At 57.4% G+C, this 19,410-nt stretch overlaps 5 protein-coding genes across 5 annotated transcripts; 2 read left to right on the top strand and 3 right to left on the bottom strand.

Annotated features, from left to right (window-relative positions):
* Window positions 1–2,633: 2,633 nt before the first annotated feature.
* Window positions 2,634–5,245, top strand: E0L32_009616 (uncharacterized protein; the record flags this gene model as incomplete). Its single annotated transcript, XM_031144601.1, has 4 exons — window positions 2,634–2,669; window positions 2,713–2,946; window positions 3,036–3,049; window positions 3,112–5,245. The coding sequence occupies 4 exons, from the start codon at window positions 2,634–2,636 to the stop codon at window positions 5,243–5,245; spliced, it is 2,418 nt and encodes an 805-aa protein (XP_030990623.1).
* A 2,030-nt stretch (window positions 5,246–7,275) lies between these two features.
* On the top strand, window positions 7,276–9,380 carry E0L32_009615 (uncharacterized protein; the record flags this gene model as incomplete). Its single annotated transcript, XM_031144600.1, has 3 exons — window positions 7,276–7,288; window positions 7,401–7,862; window positions 7,951–9,380. 3 exons carry the CDS (start codon window positions 7,276–7,278, stop codon window positions 9,378–9,380), a joined length of 1,905 nt encoding a protein of 634 aa, XP_030990622.1.
* Window positions 9,381–10,802: 1,422 nt separating this feature from the next.
* Window positions 10,803–12,326, bottom strand: E0L32_009614 (uncharacterized protein; the record flags this gene model as incomplete). Its single annotated transcript, XM_031144598.1, has 4 exons — window positions 10,803–11,420; window positions 11,507–11,616; window positions 11,672–11,962; window positions 12,041–12,326. The coding sequence occupies 4 exons, from the start codon at window positions 12,324–12,326 to the stop codon at window positions 10,803–10,805; spliced, it is 1,305 nt and encodes a 434-aa protein (XP_030990621.1).
* Window positions 12,327–14,301: 1,975 nt separating this feature from the next.
* Window positions 14,302–16,414, bottom strand: E0L32_009613 (uncharacterized protein; the record flags this gene model as incomplete). Its single annotated transcript, XM_031144597.1, has 2 exons — window positions 14,302–16,022; window positions 16,081–16,414. 2 exons carry the CDS (start codon window positions 16,412–16,414, stop codon window positions 14,302–14,304), a joined length of 2,055 nt encoding a protein of 684 aa, XP_030990620.1.
* Window positions 16,415–18,130: 1,716 nt separating this feature from the next.
* Window positions 18,131–18,936, bottom strand: E0L32_009612 (uncharacterized protein; the record flags this gene model as incomplete). Its single annotated transcript, XM_031144596.1, has 2 exons — window positions 18,131–18,554; window positions 18,677–18,936. The coding sequence occupies 2 exons, from the start codon at window positions 18,934–18,936 to the stop codon at window positions 18,131–18,133; spliced, it is 684 nt and encodes a 227-aa protein (XP_030990619.1).
* Window positions 18,937–19,410: the final 474 nt, after the last annotated feature.

Below are 19,410 nucleotides of genomic sequence, written 5' to 3'. Positions count from 1 at the left end.
GAAGTCCCACGAACGAGGGGGAGCAGCTGACCTCTTTCGGAGCTGCTCGGTGGAGAGATCACCGACGCGAGTCGGCGACGATGACCAGCTCAGGGCTGACATTAATCAGCTGTTGTCGCTGAGTGTGTGGGAGGTGATGGAGACATCATGCCAAGGTAGGACCTGCCTGGTGGTCGGTCCATCAGAAAAATCAGGAAAGTCGGCTAATCTGGCAAATACCACGAGGTTGGAAACGGGGGGTCCTGCTGTTTTTTTTTGGTGTCTTTGAAGAAAGGTGAAGGAAGGAATTCCTAACCGGGGTGCGTTATTTACATAGGTAATGTATTAAGTATCCTGTACGGCCTACTGTAGGTACCTCTTTTTCCTATGCAGGTCGCGGCGGCTCCATAGATAAAGTAAGGTAGTCGAGAAGATATCATCCAGAGACCGTGAGATAGACTACGTTGGTGGACAGGTGATAATGCACAACGGACAAATGTCTGATGGGGTTTGATGGGTCTGGCTGTCTTGCCTGTTTCTGTCTTGCCTGTCTCAAGGTCGTACTGGCTTTCGTGTGCAACATGATGTCAGGTCGCCTCTCTGTGAGAATAGAAGGGAGGATATTGGTGGATGATTTTCATACTACTTGACTAGGTACGTATGTGCTCATGGTCTTCTCAGCCGTCGATCTCAGTACACACTAAGTAGCTTGTAACTACCTAGCCATCAATCACCTTGCTCCAGCTACTCGCCGGCTCTGGGCGTCCCAGACCAGACGAGAAGCAGGATGGACATCCTTGGGATTGCGGAGAATCCATGCGTACGGAGTACACCCAAGCCCATGCGATGATCCCATCACCTCGCGCTACCTACCCGTAACACTCTCACTCACTGACTCCCTGTCTTCCTCATCCTCGCTCTCTCCATCTTCCATCTCTCTCTTGCGCAAAAGCCCACTCACTAGTTAGTGAATGGCTGTTGGGAGCGAATGGACCAGTGAGAGAGCACCCAGTACTTGTAGTACTCGTAGTGTCGGATCCCTGTCCACATCGCATGCATGCTACCCAAAGACAGAATAGCACCACCCGCCGCGTGGTGGAAGCGCCTCCAGCCTAACGGAGCTACCTTGCGTCCCAGCCGTCGAGACGATCGGGAAGGTCCCCGTCTTTTCTTTGGCGCTGGGGGTATTACAAGTAACTACTTGTACTCAGAAAGACGGCCTGGCTCAGACGACGGTGGACTGAGCTGCCCCCGGCTAGCGGCGACCCGGCCTTTGCTAACCTTCCCTCCTAGTCAATCAGCTCCAAGTTGCTCTCCTCTTTTCCCTCGTGGCGTTACTGTGCGCATGTCTTTTTTCCCCAGTAAATGCAACGCTCCAGAACAACGCCCAGTTCGTTATCTGGCCTGGCCCTCCAGGCGGCGGAGGCGGACTTAACGGGGCCAGCCAGCGGCCTGGGAAAAAAGTACCTCTGATCCTTCTGATACGTAGTAGATACCGCATGTACCGCATGTACATGGCGAGGGGCCTGCCCACCATTATCTTTGCTCCGCCGACGCTTCGGCTTCGACGACACATCTAGGACCGACATCTTCAACAATTGCGCCCTTTTTACTCTCGCTCCCTCAGGCGAATATCAAACAAATCCTTCCCCCTTTCTAAGACACACACACATACATACAGAGACGACACGCCGCTTTCACGCACTGATGCCCTGTGTGGTCCTGCAGCCTGTGCTCGCTCTGACCCCCCTGGTCTCGCTAAAACATTCTTCTTTTTTTCCCCCATCTTTTTGCCCCCCTCCCTCGGGGACAGCGCTGGGAAATCCAATTGGAGCCCCCAAAAACCCAGGACCGGGTGACCTCGTTGGGGAAAGTTGCCCCGGACCCGCTCTGAACCAGCACCAGCCCTGATCACCACATGCACCACCGGAAAAGTCCACCACCAACAGCAGCCGAGTACCAGTAGAGGAGCAAACTAGAGTCGAACAGAAAGGGAAGCGGGCGGGCGCTGTCTTTGCTCTAAGTTAGTGTCTCTCCTCTTGTTCGTTACCTGCCTGGATCTACGGAGTACCTAGCTACATTAGTTCGTTCTTCTCAAGAGGCGGCGGTGGTTGATCTTGAAGTAGTACCTCTTTCTCCTCCTCCTCCTCCTCCTCCTCCTCCTCCTCATCCCACACACATACGCACACCACACACCACACACACACACATACACCACACATTGCGCACTCCGTCCACGCATACATACTCCGTACACACACCTGCAGCAGTTACATCCTCCTCCCGCTGCCACGCAGATATTACACTACTTTGCAACCCCATTTCCAGACCCTGTGCGCCACCAGTCGCGCTTCGGCCGTCCAACCACTTCTTCTCCTCCAGCGCTTGACGCTTCTCTTTTTCCTTGCCATTGTACATAGCAATCCTGTCCCGCCTCTTGACTGGAAATTGCTCTTGAGTTTCTGGACCTCTTTTTTTCCCTCTCCGTGCCGTAAATGCTCCTCGACATTGGGCCCCCGACTGCGCTGCTAAGGCTGCCTCTCCGATTGCGCTCCCTCCCCGCGACAAGCAGCTCCCGGGCTGATAGTGCCGATTCCCCGACCTGGCAACTCCGACCACCAGCAATCGCTCCCAGAGGCAGCATCTGATTCACCATGTCGATGTTCTTGAATAAATTGAAAACAAGCAATGTAAGTCGAGAGAGCACCAATTGCTTCCTGTTCTCCGAGGCAGAAGCGTGCCCCTTTGCGCCTCGAGAGCACGCGGGTCCCGCCGCTTTCGCGGACACCGTCGGCTAACACAAAGTCGCTCACCTTTCAGGGCACTGCTGGCGGCACCACTGGCACGGCCGTCGCCCACAAGAAGAAGGATGAACCGCCGGTAGAGGTCACGCCTCTCGAGAAGATGCTGGCGAACGCAGGCCCGGTACGAGAAGATGGGACAGACAAGTTCTTTGGCATGGAAAACGTAGGTGGCTGGTCCTCTCCTCTCCTCCTCCCCCGAAAAGTCGCCGACCAACCAAGAGTCTCGCTAATGATCGTTCCAACAACCTACAGTTCGGAAACACCTGGTAAAGACGCGCAATATGCTCAAATGTCTGTTGTTTTAACTCGAGACTGACCATGGGTATAGCTACTGCAATTCGATCGTCCAAGCATTGTACTTCTCCGAACCTTTCAGGGACAATGTCGTCAACTACCCCCCGCTCTCGCCCTCAGACACCCCCAACGGCACGGCGCCAAGGGTCAACGTCTCGATCAGACCGCCGGCCGTCAAGGAGCCTCCGCCGCCTGCGCCCCCAAAGAAGGGATTGTCGACGTCGCAGACATTGAAGCAGCGACAGCTCATCAACTCGGGGCAGCCCATACCAGGCCAGCCGCTGAAGCCAGAAGACCGCCCCGACTCCCCCGAGTACAAGAAGAAGCAGGCCATGATCAAGGGTCCCGTCTTGGAGCTGACGCAGGAGTCGGCAACGGTTTACGGCATGGATGAGTGTACCTTCACCGGACTCAAGGATATCTTCATGGCCCTTCGCCAGAGCGAAACGAGGACAGGCGTCATTAGCCCGCAGCGCTTTCTCGAGATATTCCGGCGGGACAACGAGATGTTCCGGACATCGATGCACCAGGACGCGCACGAGTTCTACGGCATGGTGCTGAACGACGTCATCACGAACGTCGAGTCGAACGCAAGGCAACGCCAGGTGAAGGAGAAGGAGGAGACGGAGACGGGGCTGTCGCAGTCGGTTCAGAATGCGCTTGGTGCTGGCTTGGTGGCGAATGGCCGATCTGGGACGAGGTCGCCCGGGACCGGCTGGGTACACGACATCTTTGAGGGCGTCCTCACCTCGGAGACCAAATGCCTCACGTGCGAGACGGCGTCGCAGCGAGACGAAACCTTCCTCGATCTGTCTATCGACCTGGAGGAGCACTCGTCAGTCACGTCATGTCTGAGGAAGTTCTCGGCCGAGGAGATGCTGTGCGAGAGGAACAAGTTCCACTGCGACCATTGCGGTGGTCTGCAAGAGGCCGAGAAGCGCATGAAGATCAAGAAGCTTCCCAAGATTCTCACCCTGCACCTCAAGCGCTTCAAGTACACAGAGGACTTCACCAGGTTAGAGAAGCTGTTCCACCGGATCGTCTATCCCTACCACCTGCGCATGTTCAACACGACGGACGATGCGGAGGATCCGGACAGACTCTACGAGCTGTACGCAGTTGTCGTCCACATTGGCGGGCATGCTTACCACGGCCACTACGTCTCCATCATCAAGACGCAAGACCGGGGCTGGCTCCTGTTTGACGACGAGATGGTCGAGCCGGTGGACAAGCATTTCGTGCGCAACTTCTTTGGCGACAAGCCCGGGACGGCCTGTGCGTACGTTCTCTTCTACCGGGAGACGACCTTTGAGAATGTCGTGGCGGAGCAGGAAGCCGAGGGCCTGGAGGAGGTCAAGCTGGCGAGCCAGAAGGCCGAGGTCGCACTCGGCGTCGAGCCCAACGGCACGGCAGGCGGCCTGTCCAGAAACATGACAGTGCAGCCCGGGTCGCCGCTGGACGACCGCGAGGAGTTTGTGTCGCTGGACCACGCACAGACGGCGCCGGACCTCCTCAGGAGCCCACAAGCCGCCGCTCCCACGCCGACACGGCCCCTCGCGCCCGCGCCCCCGACGCCCGACAAGAAGCAGAGCAAGGAGGAGCGGGAGCGGGAGAAGAAGGAGGCCAAGGCGGCGGAGAAGGCGCGCAAGGCGGCGGAGAAGGAGCAGGCCAAGCTGGACGAGCGGGCGCGCAGGGACAAGGCGGCGGCGGACGAGCGGGCGCGCAAGGAGCGGCTCGACACCCTGCGCGAGCGGCGCCGGGCCGAGGAGGACGAGCTCAAGCGCGCGCTCGAGGAGAGCAAGCAGACGGCGGCCAGCGAGGCGGAGCTGCGCAAGAAGGAGAGCAACACCACCAACACCAACAGCAGCGCCGACACGACGACGCCGCTCAAGAGCGTGACCTCGGGCAGTGGCGGCGGCGGGGGGTTCCTCAACCGGTCGAACCGGGGCAGCAAGTCCATGTCACGCAAGAGCTTCGGCAGCATCCTGGGCCGGGACAAGGACAAGGGCGGCGAGGTGACGACGGTGGAGCACCACCACGGCAACGGCAACAGCGGCAGCAACGGGAACGTGGCGCCGTCGTCGCCGGCGACGGGGGACAACAAGCCGCTCAAGGAGCGGTTTAGCTTCAGCCTCGGGAGGAAGAAGAGCAATTCTGTGTTTCAGTAGAGACGACAACAACAAAACGGACCATTTGAAACAATGCGTCTCGTTTTGAATGTGCTTCCTCTTTTTTTTTCCCCCACCAAAAAGAAAAGTCTGCTTGGTTGACTACGGCTCTAGGAGGTTGTTTTGCGATGCATGCGTGGCAACGGACCCTGTTTGGAGCCCGTGCCCTACCCCCCTTCCCAACTTAATAATGTCTCTTGGTTTGGGGATGTTTGTATTTGGGGTGGTTGGTTGGTTGGTTGGTCATGTCATGTGTGAGAGGGAGGTGTGTATATATGTGTGTGTGTGTGCGTGTGTGCAGCATTTTGTATGGCGTCTGGAAACGAAATGTCTTGTTTCGTTCGTTGGCCATTTGAGTTTGGTGATGTTTGTTTTTTTTTGTTCTTCTATATAGCTGGTGTTGATTGTGTTGCTGCATCCAGACAGACAGACACTTTGACTTTTGGTCACATAGTGCTAATCAAAACTGATTGTGTGTGTGAGAGAGATGACTCTTTTCGGGTCTATAGTTTTACAGTGATGGCAACCCTTTTGAATGCCTGTCGTCATTGCAGGAAAGGCCCTCTATGTGAAGTTGCTTGGTTGTAAGAGATCTGCCTGCCATGACATCTGGAAAACAGCCGTCCAGGTTCTCCTACTTGGAACTTGGACTATCATGTGGGAAACGATTATTGTCATGTATGTATCATTACACCTTTGCTGGTCATTATAGTACAGTCCCCATGCGGCATATTGGCTCTTCTCTCTTAACGTCTTCACTCCAGAAACGCCAGTTGTCCCCTGCTCTATTCGAACTCAACCCCCCCTAAGCAGCCCTGACGTCCCGCCCACTGGGCCTTGCTGGGTGCTTCTCGTTCTACTCCGGGCTTGGAACCAGGGAGGACTATCCCACTCGACGCCTTGGGATGCGCGTGTCCATCTAACCGAGCACGAGCTCGTAGGCTATGATGAGGGTGTTGATGACGATCAAGGGTACTGCAGGAGGAGACAAAGAACATGGTCAGTTACATGGAAAACAACATTAGGTAGTTTGTATTCTCCTGGGCCGCCGGGGGGTGGCAGGGAGGGGGAGATGACGTACTTCTCATGAGTGTCCGCACGCTGGCGATGAGGTTGATGATCTTGGCCTTGACGCTGGCGTCGGCCGACTGCCCAAAGGCAGGGTCGTAGGATGCGGGGGAGAGGTTGACTTGTGTTTTCGCCCGCCAGACTTTTGTCAGCATCTTCTCTCCCGTGTTCAGGTCGCATGGGAGGAGAGGGGGAACATACTGCGCGCGAGGAATCGGTCTTCGGAGAGGATGGCGACGGCGTTGATGAGGAGCACCGAGACTGCAGGAATGATACGGTCAGCTTTTGTGTTTTTCGATGAGATGCCATATGGGTCGAGAGAGAGAGCGCCAGAGCAAGGAGGGCACTGAGCTGAGGCGTGGAAACATACTGTACAACAGGCTCCCGAGGATCACCATCTTGACGGCGGTGGCACTTTGGCGACAAGGGTGCTCGCAGGCCACTGAGGTGATTATGGGAGGTCTACGCAGGGCCGGTTGGTCGTCGCAGCTGCGCGTACTGGTGGGAAGTTGCAGTGCCGTGTTGTCGTCAGGCTGGTTGACAATGGCCACGGTCGCATTTGGTGTCGTCTCTATCTCTCTCTCTCTCTCTCTCTCGTCGACTCTTTTTTAGGGCGAGGTTGAGGAGAGCTCTAGCCCAGGTGCACTGCTGTTCTCAAAGCTGGAAGATTATTGGACCGAGTGCAGATGTGCCCCTCTTAGCGTGCCTTTCCTAGGTAGTTGGGGTGTTGGCTCAGCAGGGATCAACCGCTAAGACAGGGGGTCCTTACAGCGCGTTGATCACTGTTTGAGTTGTGAGAAGCGGGCAAGGCAGACAGATGAAATGAGATGAGATAAATCGGAAACCTGCCTCTCTACCTGATTGAGATTGAAACCAGCAAAAGAGATCCCGCATCTTCACGTCAGGAGTGGATGATACAGCCAAGGACCTCCAGAGATTCCGAGCAGACCCAAACTCCCAACATGGCAGGCATAGGTACGGATGGACCAGCAGAGCGCTACCTAGGTAGCTCATCATAGAGCTTCACTCTCACAGCTCCCTCAATCACCATGCACATCCAGTCCCAAAAGCTAACAAATACACATAGACCTACGCCTGTCACTCTTACTTCTGGCCATACCGGCCCTGGTCCTCCTCCATCTTGCTGTGGCACCGTACACAAAGGTGGAGGAGTCCTTCAACATCCAAGCGGCCCACGATCTTCTCGTCTACGGCACGCCCATATCTAGCAACGCTGGAAAGAGGCTGGCTGCCAGCTACGACCACTTCACCTTTCCCGGTGCCGTGCCGAGGACCTTTGTAGGAGCCGTCCTGCTCGCCGGTCTGGGCCAGCCCATCGTTGCCATCGCCGGGTTCCAGTATGCCCAGTTCATAGTCAGGGCCATCCTCGGTCTCTTCAATGCCGGTGCCCTCGTCTTCTTTGCTCTGAGCGTCAAGAAGGCCTTTGGCAGCTCGGCAGCGGCATGGTACGTTGCGCTGCAGGCCAGCCAGTTCCACGTCATATTCTACGCGTCGCGGACGCTGCCCAACATGTTTGCCTTTGGCATGAGTGAGTACCCTCTCTTCCTCCCCGGAACTCACCATGATGCCAAGCCTTTCCCCCGACCGGACGACTTACACCACGCCTCAACATATAGCCACCATCGCAACGGCGCTGCTCCTGCCCACCACGACGCCGAGGTCCATCACCGCGCGCCACCGCCTCGCCATCTCCCTCCTCGTCTTCGCGGCCGTCATCTTCCGCTCCGAGGTCGCCATCCTGCTCGGCAGCCACGTGCTCTACCTGCTCGCCGTGCCCCTGACCTCGCTCGACAAGGTCGCCTACCCCTTCGCCCTCGCCTCGGCCGTCGCCCTGCTCATCACGGTGCCCGTCGACTCGTACTTCTGGCAGCGCGCCCTCTGGCCCGAGCTCTGGGGCTTCTACTACAACGCCGTGCAGGGCTCCGCGTCCGCCTGGGGCGTCAGCCCCTGGCACTACTACTTCACCTCGGCCCTGCCGCGCCTCCTGCTCAACCCGCTGGCCTACCTCGCGCTCCTCCCCTGGGCGCTCCGCCAGCCCGCCACCGCCCGCGCCGCCTGCCAGCTCGTCGTGCCCAACCTGCTCTTCGTCGCCATCTACTCCCTCCAGCCGCACAAGGAGGCCCGCTTCGTCTTCTACGCCGTGCCGGCCCTCACCGCCGCCGCCGCCCTCGGCGCCGCGCACGTCTCGGCCCGCGCGGCCAAGTCCCCGGCCTACCGCCTCGGCGCGCTCCTCGTCGCCGCCTCGGTGCTGGCCTGCCTCGCCGCCAGCACGGGCATGCTCCTCCTCTCCTCGCTCAACTACCCGGGCGGCGAGGCCCTCGCCTTCCTCCGCGAGGTCGTCGAGTCCTCCTCGTCCTCGTCCTCCTCCTCCGCACCGCCCTCCGCCGCAGCGGCAACGGCCGGCAACGCGGTGGTGCTGGCCCCCGTCGTCCCCGTCCACGCAGACGTGCTCTCGTGCATGACGGGCGTCACGCTCTTCGGCGCCGGCACGGGCGGCGCCCTGCCGACGCACTTCCAGCCGCACCTGCCCGACGCGGACTCGGCCTCCGCAGGCAGCGTCCTCAGCAAGAAGACCGACGGCAACAAGAACAACGCCGACGCTGACGCCCATACCGCCGCCGCCGCCGCCGCCGCCGCCGCCGCCCCGCCTCCTCCGGTCCTCGTGCTCGACAAGACGGAGGGCGAGGCCGCGCTGCGCGACCCCACCTTCTGGACGCGGTTCGACTACCTGCTCGTCGGCGACAGGGCCGCCGTGCGCGGCGGCGAGTGGGAGCCCGTCGGCGTCGTGGAGGCCTACGCGGGCGTGCAGGTCCTCCGGCCGGGCGACGTGCCCGCCGACGCCGAGAAGGCGGAGGAAGGACGGGCGGCGCCGGGGGTGGGGACCCCCGTCGTGGGCCGGGGCGCGCTCGTCGCCGCCGTGAGGGACAGGGTCCGCGGGCTCACGGGCGGATGGTGGGCTGGGCCGAGGATGGAGCCGCGCGTGTGGGTGCTGCGCAGGGTCAAGGGGGGCGAGAGGAGGGGCGCCAGCAAGGAGGTTACTTCCTAAGGGCGGACGGAGGGAGATGGAGATGGAGATGGAGAACGCAGGGGGTCCGTCCTCCTAATCGGGTTTTGTGTATGGGGACTGACTATTTGTAGAGTTTTCGGAAAGCGTTGGGGACCAGGGATGGGATGCCGCCTTGTACGATAGATAGCATTGTGCTCGAAACGGTCCAAAATGAATGACTTGCGTGGAGGTGATACGGGATGTGACTTGCATGAGAGAATAGTGTGTATCGTATTGTATCTCCCGAGTTCATCATGTACGTACGAGTTTCCTCCGCCACGAGATTATAATAGACATCGTTCACGTCCATCGTCCCAACAACGGCGTGAAGGAGTCACCCCTCTCCCGTGCATCACCAATCTCAGGAGATAACCCTCGCTCAAACACACAGCCAGAGAATATCAAATGCTCTCTTGTAGGTAGTGATCCGATTGTTCGAAATAAAAGCAGTGCAGCGGATGTTAGTTACATCTCGGATAGTAATAACGAAAAAAGGGCCCCTGATCAACGCCGCTCCGTGATGGAGTGAGAAACGACTTCCCCTATTTGCCTTTCTTCCCGAGAAAAAAAACCTTCCCCCTTTTGAATATTTCCACTCGACAGAAGGAGACCACAGGGAGGGGGGAAAAAAGGAGCTGAAAAAGAAAAATCATGAGATTGACTGTCAGGAGTTAAAGTATGATAAAAATGACAACCCGGCCTCCCCTCCCTTCCCGTCACTTCCAAGCAAACAATTTGTAATGTAAAAAGTAGATTATGTACAGTTGGTAGTTTGGAGTTCGTTCTTGCTCGTGTCAGACCTTTCAAGGACCTTTCCGTGCATGGAGAGGGGGATTGAACGATTTGGTAGCCGACATATATTTTTGTTTTCTCGGTATGGAAACAAATCCCTATCAAGACGCTCTCCCCGACTCCAGTCGTGGACACTTGCTCCCAGGCTGCAGCATACAGTATGCCACTGCCTCGAGAGTGTACAAATTGAATCAATGTTGGCTCCCATAAAAGCCATAGCCAAACAACCAAAAATGTTGCGAAGAGTCCTCAAACAACGCCTCGGCCATCCTGCACCTTCTCTCGAGACACGTACAACGACCGTGCTGCAGCCAGCTCTGCCGCACCGACGCTTCCTACTTCTTGCTCCTCTAGCCGTAAACATAAATGGTAAACGTAGAATATGCGGCGGGCTCGACCTCCCGTAACCGTGTACAGAACCAGAGTCCTGAAGCGAGGGGACACAGCTGTCGAGCGTCCACACCATCTGCAAGTCTGGATAAGAGACACATGCAGATACGAAGACGGTTCTGTGGTCCCGGATCGAGTGTCGGAAGAGTGGACCTCTGGGAGTACTCTTTATTTCCGACGTGGGCGGCCGTTGCGGCCTTTGGACTATGACCTCTGAGGTGGTCGGGCCGTTTGTCCTTGCTAGTGAACTTGCGCACCGCAGACGAGGCAGTGGATCGGCTCAAGCCACGACTTCTCTCCGCCCTCGATCCCGTCGCGCAGATCCGTGATCTCCATCTGGGGAGGCGTGAGGTCCATTCTCGGGGCGGCCTCGAAGAGTCCCTCGTATGGCTTGTTCTTGGCATCGGGACCCAGCGACTCGTTCTTCTTTCTCGGACGGCCGGGCTTGCGTGCCGAGCTTGGCGCCGCCGGTGCGCTCTCGCTCTTGCGCTCAGACTCTCCTCGGTTGCTCTCGGCAGCTTCATCCTCCAATCGCTTCACCTCGACGTTGTCGTTTACCTTGACACCCTCGCCATCCACATCGGCCTTGACGTCAATGGACTGCTCTGCCGACATGGCAGCGCCGCTCTCCGTGGGGCTCAGGGGCCGCTTAGGCTCGTCTCCGTTCTTCTCCTCTTTGACGAGATCAGCAGCCTTCTTGTGCGGCTTGTCTCTGCCCAACCGCTCAAAAGTCTTCATCAAATGCTCATGTCTGAGACACTCGTCGTGTAGCCACTTGGTGCATCCCTCGGCAGTGCATCCGATCAGAGTCTTGTCGGGGTTGGCGGGTTGCCCGCACTTGCAAACAGCCTCAACGGTCTGTCGACAACAAACAAATGTTAGCCACAAGAGTCGAGCACAAGGGGGGATGCATGTTGACCAACCGAAAGCTCCATCGTCCGTACGTCTAATGCTTGCCTCCAGTACAGGGCATTCTGAATGTCGTCGTCGTTATCTTCGATCATCTGATTGACCTGCGCCTGCGAGGTTACGCTGACAACATTGATGATATCCACTAGAGAAACATTGTCAGCGCATCTTTCTGATAGCCCAAGTAAGGTTATACCCACTGTGATTCGAAGCGATCAGCTCGGCATTGCCGTGGTACGACTGGCGACCCTGGACCGCCTTCTTGCCGTCGTAAGTACCTGGGGGAAGCTCGTCCGGCCAGTACATCCAGTAAACTCGGGCATAGACGTGGTGCTCGTCACTAGCTCGGATCTCGAGAATGCGCGCAACCCATTCATCATCAGACTTCTTCCTTGGTTGCATGGGATCTCTGGTTGCGTCCTTCTGCCGCTCTATCGTGGACTCATTCGCAATATAAATAAAGCCTTCACTGTGGTACTTGACGCCATTGACTATATGACACGTCAGCGCGAATGCGCTTAGGGGAAAACGAGCTCGGCGGGGGATGGGGAGGAGCTTTCACAACTTACGGACAAAGCTATTGTATCGAGTCATCTCCGACCATCTCTTGGGAGGGTCGACAGCATAGTGCACGTCCAGTGTATCATAGGTGCGAAAGCGACCACTGGGCGCGAACGGCGAGAGCTGGTTCAGGATCTTCTTGGCTCCATCGCCCTCGTCGGTCGACTCGCGCTTTCTGCGCTTCTTGCCCTTGGCGTCCTTCTCTTTCGGGTCGACGAGCCGGACAGTGAAGGGGCATTCGGCACGAGACGACTCGTCGATCTCCGGTCTCGGGCGTTTGCGCGCAGAAGCCATTATTCGGTATTAGGACGGTAGTAAGGTTTGTTGTCGACGGAGGCACGGGATAGTCCGCTTATGGGTTGGCGCGCGCCAGACGATCGCAAATGATCGAGCGCCTGATAAATCTGTCCAAGGAAATTCGATGGTATCCCGACGCGACAGCTGCGTAGTGACGAGATGGGAAGCTGCAGGAGACAGGTAGCGACTCCGGTCAGAAGAGGATCCGGCAGGAGCGGGCACTCTCTCTCTCTATCTCTGAAGGCAAGAGTGGAGCGCGACAAAATCTCTTGAAGAAAAAGCACGACCCAAGAAAAGAAACCCGGGATCAATGCGAGATGCGACCGTGTCCGAACAGTCAAGGCCGGATGGCGATGTGGTTGCGTCGCGAAGGGGAGATGGCGTCAGCCCAAGAGTGGACGATGTGCGATGTGACGGATTCGCGGGTGGCTGGGGAATTTGCCTGCTGGCGCTCAGGGATTGATTGGGTTTTTTTTTCCTTCGAGAGGGAGTCGGGCCCCGACGGCCGCGTTCCTGGAGCTCTCCCCTTTCAAAAAAAAAAAAAATGACACAAACGGCGGCGGCGGAGAGGAAAGGAGTGCCTTGAGAATGACTGAGCGTTGGACGAGGCAATCGCGCGATGCGCGGAAGCACAATGGGCAGCTCTTTGGGGCGGTGGTGGAGGGGGGCGAGGATGGCGACGGCGGGCTGCAATGATTATGTCGCAAAAAAGAGGTTTTGTTGTTCCGTTCAGGTTCGAGTGGGAAATTTCGCGTCTTCTCCTCTTTCGCCCTTTCCCAGTCCTGTCCCAGTCAGTCCAGTCCAGATCCCGCCACACTAGCAGACGAGACGAGGGTGCCCAGGTGCCCACCCAGCCAGGGAAGGTGGGAGAGGTACCTACTGAGCCTACCTGCTCACACTGCTCTCGAGCTCCTGCCATGCTACGTACTAGCCACTAGCCACACAGAAGAGGGAAACGACGACCCACCCAACCAGGCCAAGCGCAGAGTCCCCCCCCCCATTTTCCGGCAGGGATGACGGGAGGCAGGAGACCAGAGCGAGTGACAGACAGAAGTACCTCTGCGCTGCGTGGCAGGTACCTCTCCTCTCGCGCCTCTCCCCCTACCCTTCCTCAGCTGTTAGCTCATCGGTGGGCTAGCTGCACGTGACCGGTAGCTACAGGAGCTGCGACAACGCGCTACCGAGATGAGCAGGAGGGATGGGTGTGAATAAGGCGAGGAAGCTTCTGGATTCAGCTCACCCAATGTCGCCAGGTGGGCGCCTCAGACCTCGAATCGAGTAAGACAGACAGGCCGATGGAGCTTCTTCATTTCTCATTTCTCCATCAGAGCCACCCAGCAGTGGTGCAATACAGCTTTCTGAACTTCCGTGCTGTATCTACCTAGGTACAGTCCTTTTTTTGACTTTGAATTCCCGGAAACGACAAACGCAAGTACATTTTTGCTTGGTTGATGAAGCCAATACCGGCTCAATCGGCACTGCACAGTGCCGCTCTGCCAACCAACCATATCCGCTGACCAACACCGCAATCTGACCAAGTTTCATTCGCGAAAAGTCAAGGTCGCCGTCCAATCACATTACATCGAGGAACAGTAGGAGGAGCACACACGCGCCGGAGATGAGTATCTACACTGTATCTTGTGCGCATAGCTCTCACCTTGGACAATAGCCGACTCCATTTAATCCGTCAAGCTGTGAGCAAGGAGAAGTAGAGTAAGATGATGGTCGTGTCGAGCTTACGGAGTAACCCCTCGTAATCTTAAACACCTAGGTTGGCGCGCGCCTCTTGCAGCCAAACACGGAGCGATAATGCAAATGCAGTAGCCATGCAAAAAAAGAAGTGTCCAATAGCTCTGTTGAAAAACACTCCCAGTGAAGGTACATGTAACAAGCACCCCCAAACTCCTCGCTATGCAAGCAACCGAAGCAAACACACACGCACACACGCACATACAAACATCCCACGCCTCCCTCAACGGCGCAAACCCGCGTTCTCCCTCTCCGTCTCCTCCCCATCGTCGTCATCGTCCTCACCATCCACCCCAGCGAGCAACGCCCTCCTATTCCCCTCTCCTTCACTGCTCCCGTTCCCGTTCTCGCTCCTGCCACTGCCACCACCACCACCACCACCCCCGACCTTGAACCCCTCGATCGCCTCGGCCATCCTCTCGCCCTCCCTCTTGCCCCTGGCCACGTCGACAAAGTAGATGAGCGGCGCCGGGAACCCGACCAGGCACGCCAGGAACCAGAACGCCGGGCGGATCTCCCCCGAGGCGTCGATGATGGCGCCCACGATGGCCGGGCCGAACACGCTCGACCCCTTGTCGGTGATGGCGTAGAGCGCGTAGAAGGCGGCCTCGGACCCGGGCGGGATCAGCTCGCCGTACAGCGACCGGCAGTACCCGCTGAGCCCGCCCAGGACGAACCCGTAGACGGCGGCCAGCGGGTACATCTCCCACGGCTGCTGCAGGCCGCCGACGCCCCACCCCCGGACGAACGGCAGGTAGCCCAGCAGGCCGTAGAGCGGGATGAGCTCAAAGATGGCGATGCACGCGAGGATGGTGTGGTGCGGCTTGAGCCCGAGGCGCCGCGAGATGAAGGCCCACGAGAAGGCGCCGGCGATGCCCGCCGACGTCGAGATGACGCTGATCATGGCCAGCGCCCACGGCTCCATGCGCAGCTGCGTCTTGGCAAAGAGGATGGCCGTCGACGACGTGGTCGCGATGGCGTCGGACAGCAGGAACCAGGCGCCGAGGAACAGGACAATATCAAGTAGCCTCCGCGCCAGCGATATGGTCCGGAACAGCGACTTCCACGCGTAGAGGGTGTAGGAGACCCAGGCACGGATGCCCGTCTGGTTGGACGTGGAGGGCAAAGGCGGCCCCGGTCTGGGTCGTAGCCACATAGCGGCCGGGACCGTGAAGACGGTCCACCACACTCCAATGCCAAAGAGCACAAGTCTCTGTGCCCATGTAGAGTTCTTCATCTTGATGAGCACCAAGATAGCCAAGCACTGCACCAACAGGCCCGCGCAGTACCCAATTCCGATTCCCTTTGCCGAGATCTGCGTCGAGAGCTGCAGCTCCAGCGACGTCATCTCCTCGTGCGTCTTGGCCGACCTGAGGCTCGCCCTGTCCGCGCCCGTCCCCTGCCGAGGGAGCAGCGCCGCCGTCGACCCGCTCATGCCCTCCTCTGCTTCCGGGTCGTTCTCAGGTACCGCCGCGAACTGGCTCGCGTCCAGGTCCTCCTGCAGGCGCCTCGGGTGATGCCTCACGAGCAGCGGGAGGAACGAGTTCAGCAGCACAAAGGACGCACCAAACGACGTGTTGGACACAATGGCCAGCAGCGCGCCGAGCAGGTAGGTGGACTTGCTGACAAAGATGTAGAGCATGACGGAGCAGCTGCCGATCCAGGCGAATCCCAAGAGCATCTTCTTGCGGTAGTTGCCGTGGTCGGCGGCGCAGCTGATGCTCACGACGATCAGCGCCTGCAGCAGCACGCTGACGCTGAACGTATACATGGCGAAGCTGGCGGTGTTGATCTCGATGCCCAGAACGTAGACGACGCACTGCCCGCTGTCTTCGCTGGGCGTCTTGTCGTAGGACTGCCGGCATGGCGTCGTATGGTCGGAGAGCAGCACACCGTTCTCGCGGGCCAAGGATTCGAGGAGGATGGGGATAAAGGAGGCGATGGCTGTCTTGCTATGTCAGCGGTCTTGATGCCATGGTTAGTTGGTCCGGCAGCAACATACCGCAGATCACATAGGTCTCCGCCGCGAAGGCATACATGTACCAGCCCCGGAGCTCCTTTGGGCTCGTCGGGCGGGTGTCCTCGCCGGGATAGGACGGCGGCGGGTAGTCGTCGCGGCCGGCCTCGTCGCCATAGGGGCCAGCAACGTCATTGGTGCTGTTATTCATGGTCCAATCAAATAAGCCCGAGGCGGCTGAAGGACTGGTTGATCGTTCGTCGTCGGCCTCGAAGGAGGACGAATGCGAACGAAAGGAGCGCTTGGAGAGGGCCGATGTCGAGAAGAGACGCTGGACGAGCGGTCGCTGTTCCGGATGCTCCTCGTTGCGCGGCGCCATGACGGCGAGAGTCAGCACACGGTGAGACCAGACGATGTGATAGGGCCAGTGCACGATCTAATTAGCTGGAGGTGTCACCTGGCGGTGCCAACCCGCTATATGTCCAACTACGCTGGCGCGGTGGGGTTCGAATTCTAAGCCAAGCCGGCCTTTAATCTACCTAGCGCGCTTCTTAGGCTTTTGAGAAGAAATCCATGTGAACAAGTGGTTGATTAAGCTGTATAGAGAGAAAGCCAAACCAATAAATACAAGGAATCAAGGAATCAAGGAATAAAAGGATTGAAGAAAAAAAAAGAAGAACCAAAAAAAAAGTGCAAAAAAAATTGGTAGCTTCTCTTTGATTAAGCGTGTCATCCTTAGTGCAGGGGCCATGCTACTAAATTGGAAGTCAGCATGCGAGACTCGAACTCGAGCCCTGCAGTGGAGAACTTACATCTTCTCTGTATCGTTTCAAACTGTGGCTAGGTTAGTGCTTGGGTTTCTCTAAAATAAACGAGCGGTGGATCTTACTTGACCAAATTGCCCGAAGGCAAATATTCTACGGTTATAAAAATATTTATACGCACTAGACCATCAGCTGATGACTCCTCCAACACGCGTACCATTCCTGTCATTGACCGATCACATATGCGCGTTCCTGTCTACTCTCACAAACCCAATCTGCCCTACTTTTTGATCACCAAGAAGAGTATGTCATCGACTCAGCTGTCCCGGCCAGTCTGACAACTCCTCTCAAGCACTGACGCTTTGGTACAACAATCCGGCTGTTCTCCAACACACTCCAACACAAGCCAATAAGTGGTTCAGCTACCGACGACAGAAAGCGAAAGAACGAACTTTTGCGCGCCTTCGACAGCCCTCGGAGTTTCATTTCTCGACATGGACATGGGTGATACCCTGAAATACCGTCCACCAGCACCTCCAGATCCAACGTGAGCTCAAATGCCCGTATCGTGGCAAGCCTTCTCGTTCTAAAGGCTCCCTTAGAACGCATTTTTTAGAGCATACCGGGCCGTCCTTCCTTTGTGAGGCGCCTGACTGTCGAGCACATATGTATGCCCCTTTACGTAGCCCGCAGTCAGATGGGAAGACATCAGCGGCTTTGCTCGTCCCAGATCTGGGTGTCCGTTTGCGGGTTTGCGGGGATGGCCACTGGTCGTGGAGTCGGCGGAGAAACAGCAGTACTCTGGTGACATCAACCTTGTTTTCTCTTGGTCCTTATTTTACCACAGAAGGCTCGTCAACGCACGGAACCGGGTTGCAATTATTTACAACACGGCTAAATCGTGCCGAATCAGATGGCTGTCAAGGCCGTGTCTCGGCGCGGGTCAGGGGCGGCATGTCCGTGTGTTCAGACATTCTTTCCCGTAGACTCCCTGAAGCCGCACGGCAGATGACTTCGTTCGCATCGCATCCATTCAAGCACGAATAAAGCACAGGCTGGTCCGACTGAAGGCACCAGAGAGAGGGTTTGCAGAAAACCACAAAACGGTGAGGATATCATTAGTCCCCCAAGGGAGCGCAGAACTCGAGTGCCAAACGCAACTCGCAACTCGCAACGAAAAATAGTAACGAATGGGCGCCTGCAAGGAGTATTGCCGGCACACAGGTATAAGAGGAGGTTCGTCGAGCAAGCCGTAGCGTAGCAGCCCAGCCTATCCCGTCGCAAACGCAATCCCACCACTCAACCAACCCAAAACCCTCCCCTCCGCTCGTTCACTTCTTGCCGAAGCCGCCAAAGATCTTGCGCTTCAGCTTATCGGCCAGGCTCATGGGGGCATCGACGATGGCGTGCTCGCCGTTGGCCTTCTTGACCTCGGCGGTCTTGCTCAGATGCTCGTTGCCAGCGCCGCCGCGGCCGACGTGATAGTCCGAGTTGTCGGTCGAGGGCCGGATTGCGGCCTCGGGGACGACGTCCTTGTCCAGGCGGGTCGCGGAGCGGGTGCCGACGTCGCCAATGTTGGCAGCGCCTGTAATTTCCCATCTCGTCAGTTCAAGCTTCTTTTTTTTTTTTTTTTGGCTCCCCTCTCTCTCTCTCTCAAACCGGCAAGCATCAGTTTGGTTGGACAGGGGGTGTTCGCTAAAAATGCCTTCCCGGGGGCCGTCGACGCTGCAGTTTGTGGCGCTCTCGTAGCTGAAGCTAGGCCTGACTAGCCTTATCTGTGGAGCTCGCGACTAGCAAAGGCGAGGGATTGGAGGCTTGGCGCGGGTGAAGGTTGCTGATAAGATGACCGGGACGAGTCTCGTTGCGCTTGCTCTCACGATCTTTTTCCCCGTTGCCGAGCAGATGTTGTGATGATGATGAAAGGAGCATGTGAAATGGCAAGGGGAACCATGATGTGCGATTTGCGCTTCATAGAGAAGGGGATCGCAAACTCACCACCTCGGCCGGTGCTATAGGCACCATCATGGTGGCTGCCCTCGACGCCAGATCGAACGACCTCGCCGTCGACGTACTTGGTGTCGTCCTTGTTGATGTTTCCGGCGCCGCCACGGCCGTGCGAGACCTCGGGAGTGGTCATGATGAAGATAGTTTGGTTGGTGTCGAAACGTGCTCAAACGGGGTTGTGCTGTGAGTAGATCACTGTCGACTTGTGAGTCTGGCGCTCAGGGAGATTCTGCGGTCTCGTGTTGCGAGTAGGATAAAACATACCGAGGGTGTCAACTTCTTGGGGTTTCGTGGTGATATTTGAATGAACCAGCTTCTTTTTGGGGGAGGCTGGTCGGAAGATGAGCGCGAGTTAAGAGGTCGGTCGAGTCAGGCAGACAAGACTGTTTTAAGAAGGCTCGGAGGGCTGATTATGAGATAACAAACAGCAAGCAGTGCATGTGAAGCGCGAGGTGACAGCTAACGGCACTAAACCAGATCTAGGCAGCCACTGGGCAGTTCAGATGGAAAAAAAAAAGTAGGCAGAGAGTCAGAGAAGGCAGTTCCGGTCCGTTATCGCATCGAGCTGGCCTTGCTGTAGAGGAGAATGGAAGGGTGAAAATATCAG

This window comes from Thyridium curvatum, assembly GCF_004353045.1.
Source record: "Thyridium curvatum strain D216 chromosome Unknown NODE_71_length_214541_cov_85.463701, whole genome shotgun sequence".
NCBI lineage: Eukaryota > Fungi > Ascomycota > Sordariomycetes > Thyridiales > Thyridiaceae > Thyridium > Thyridium curvatum.
The sequence above is the reverse complement of the archived record's forward strand: the minus strand, read 5'-3'. Positions and strand labels throughout refer to the sequence as shown.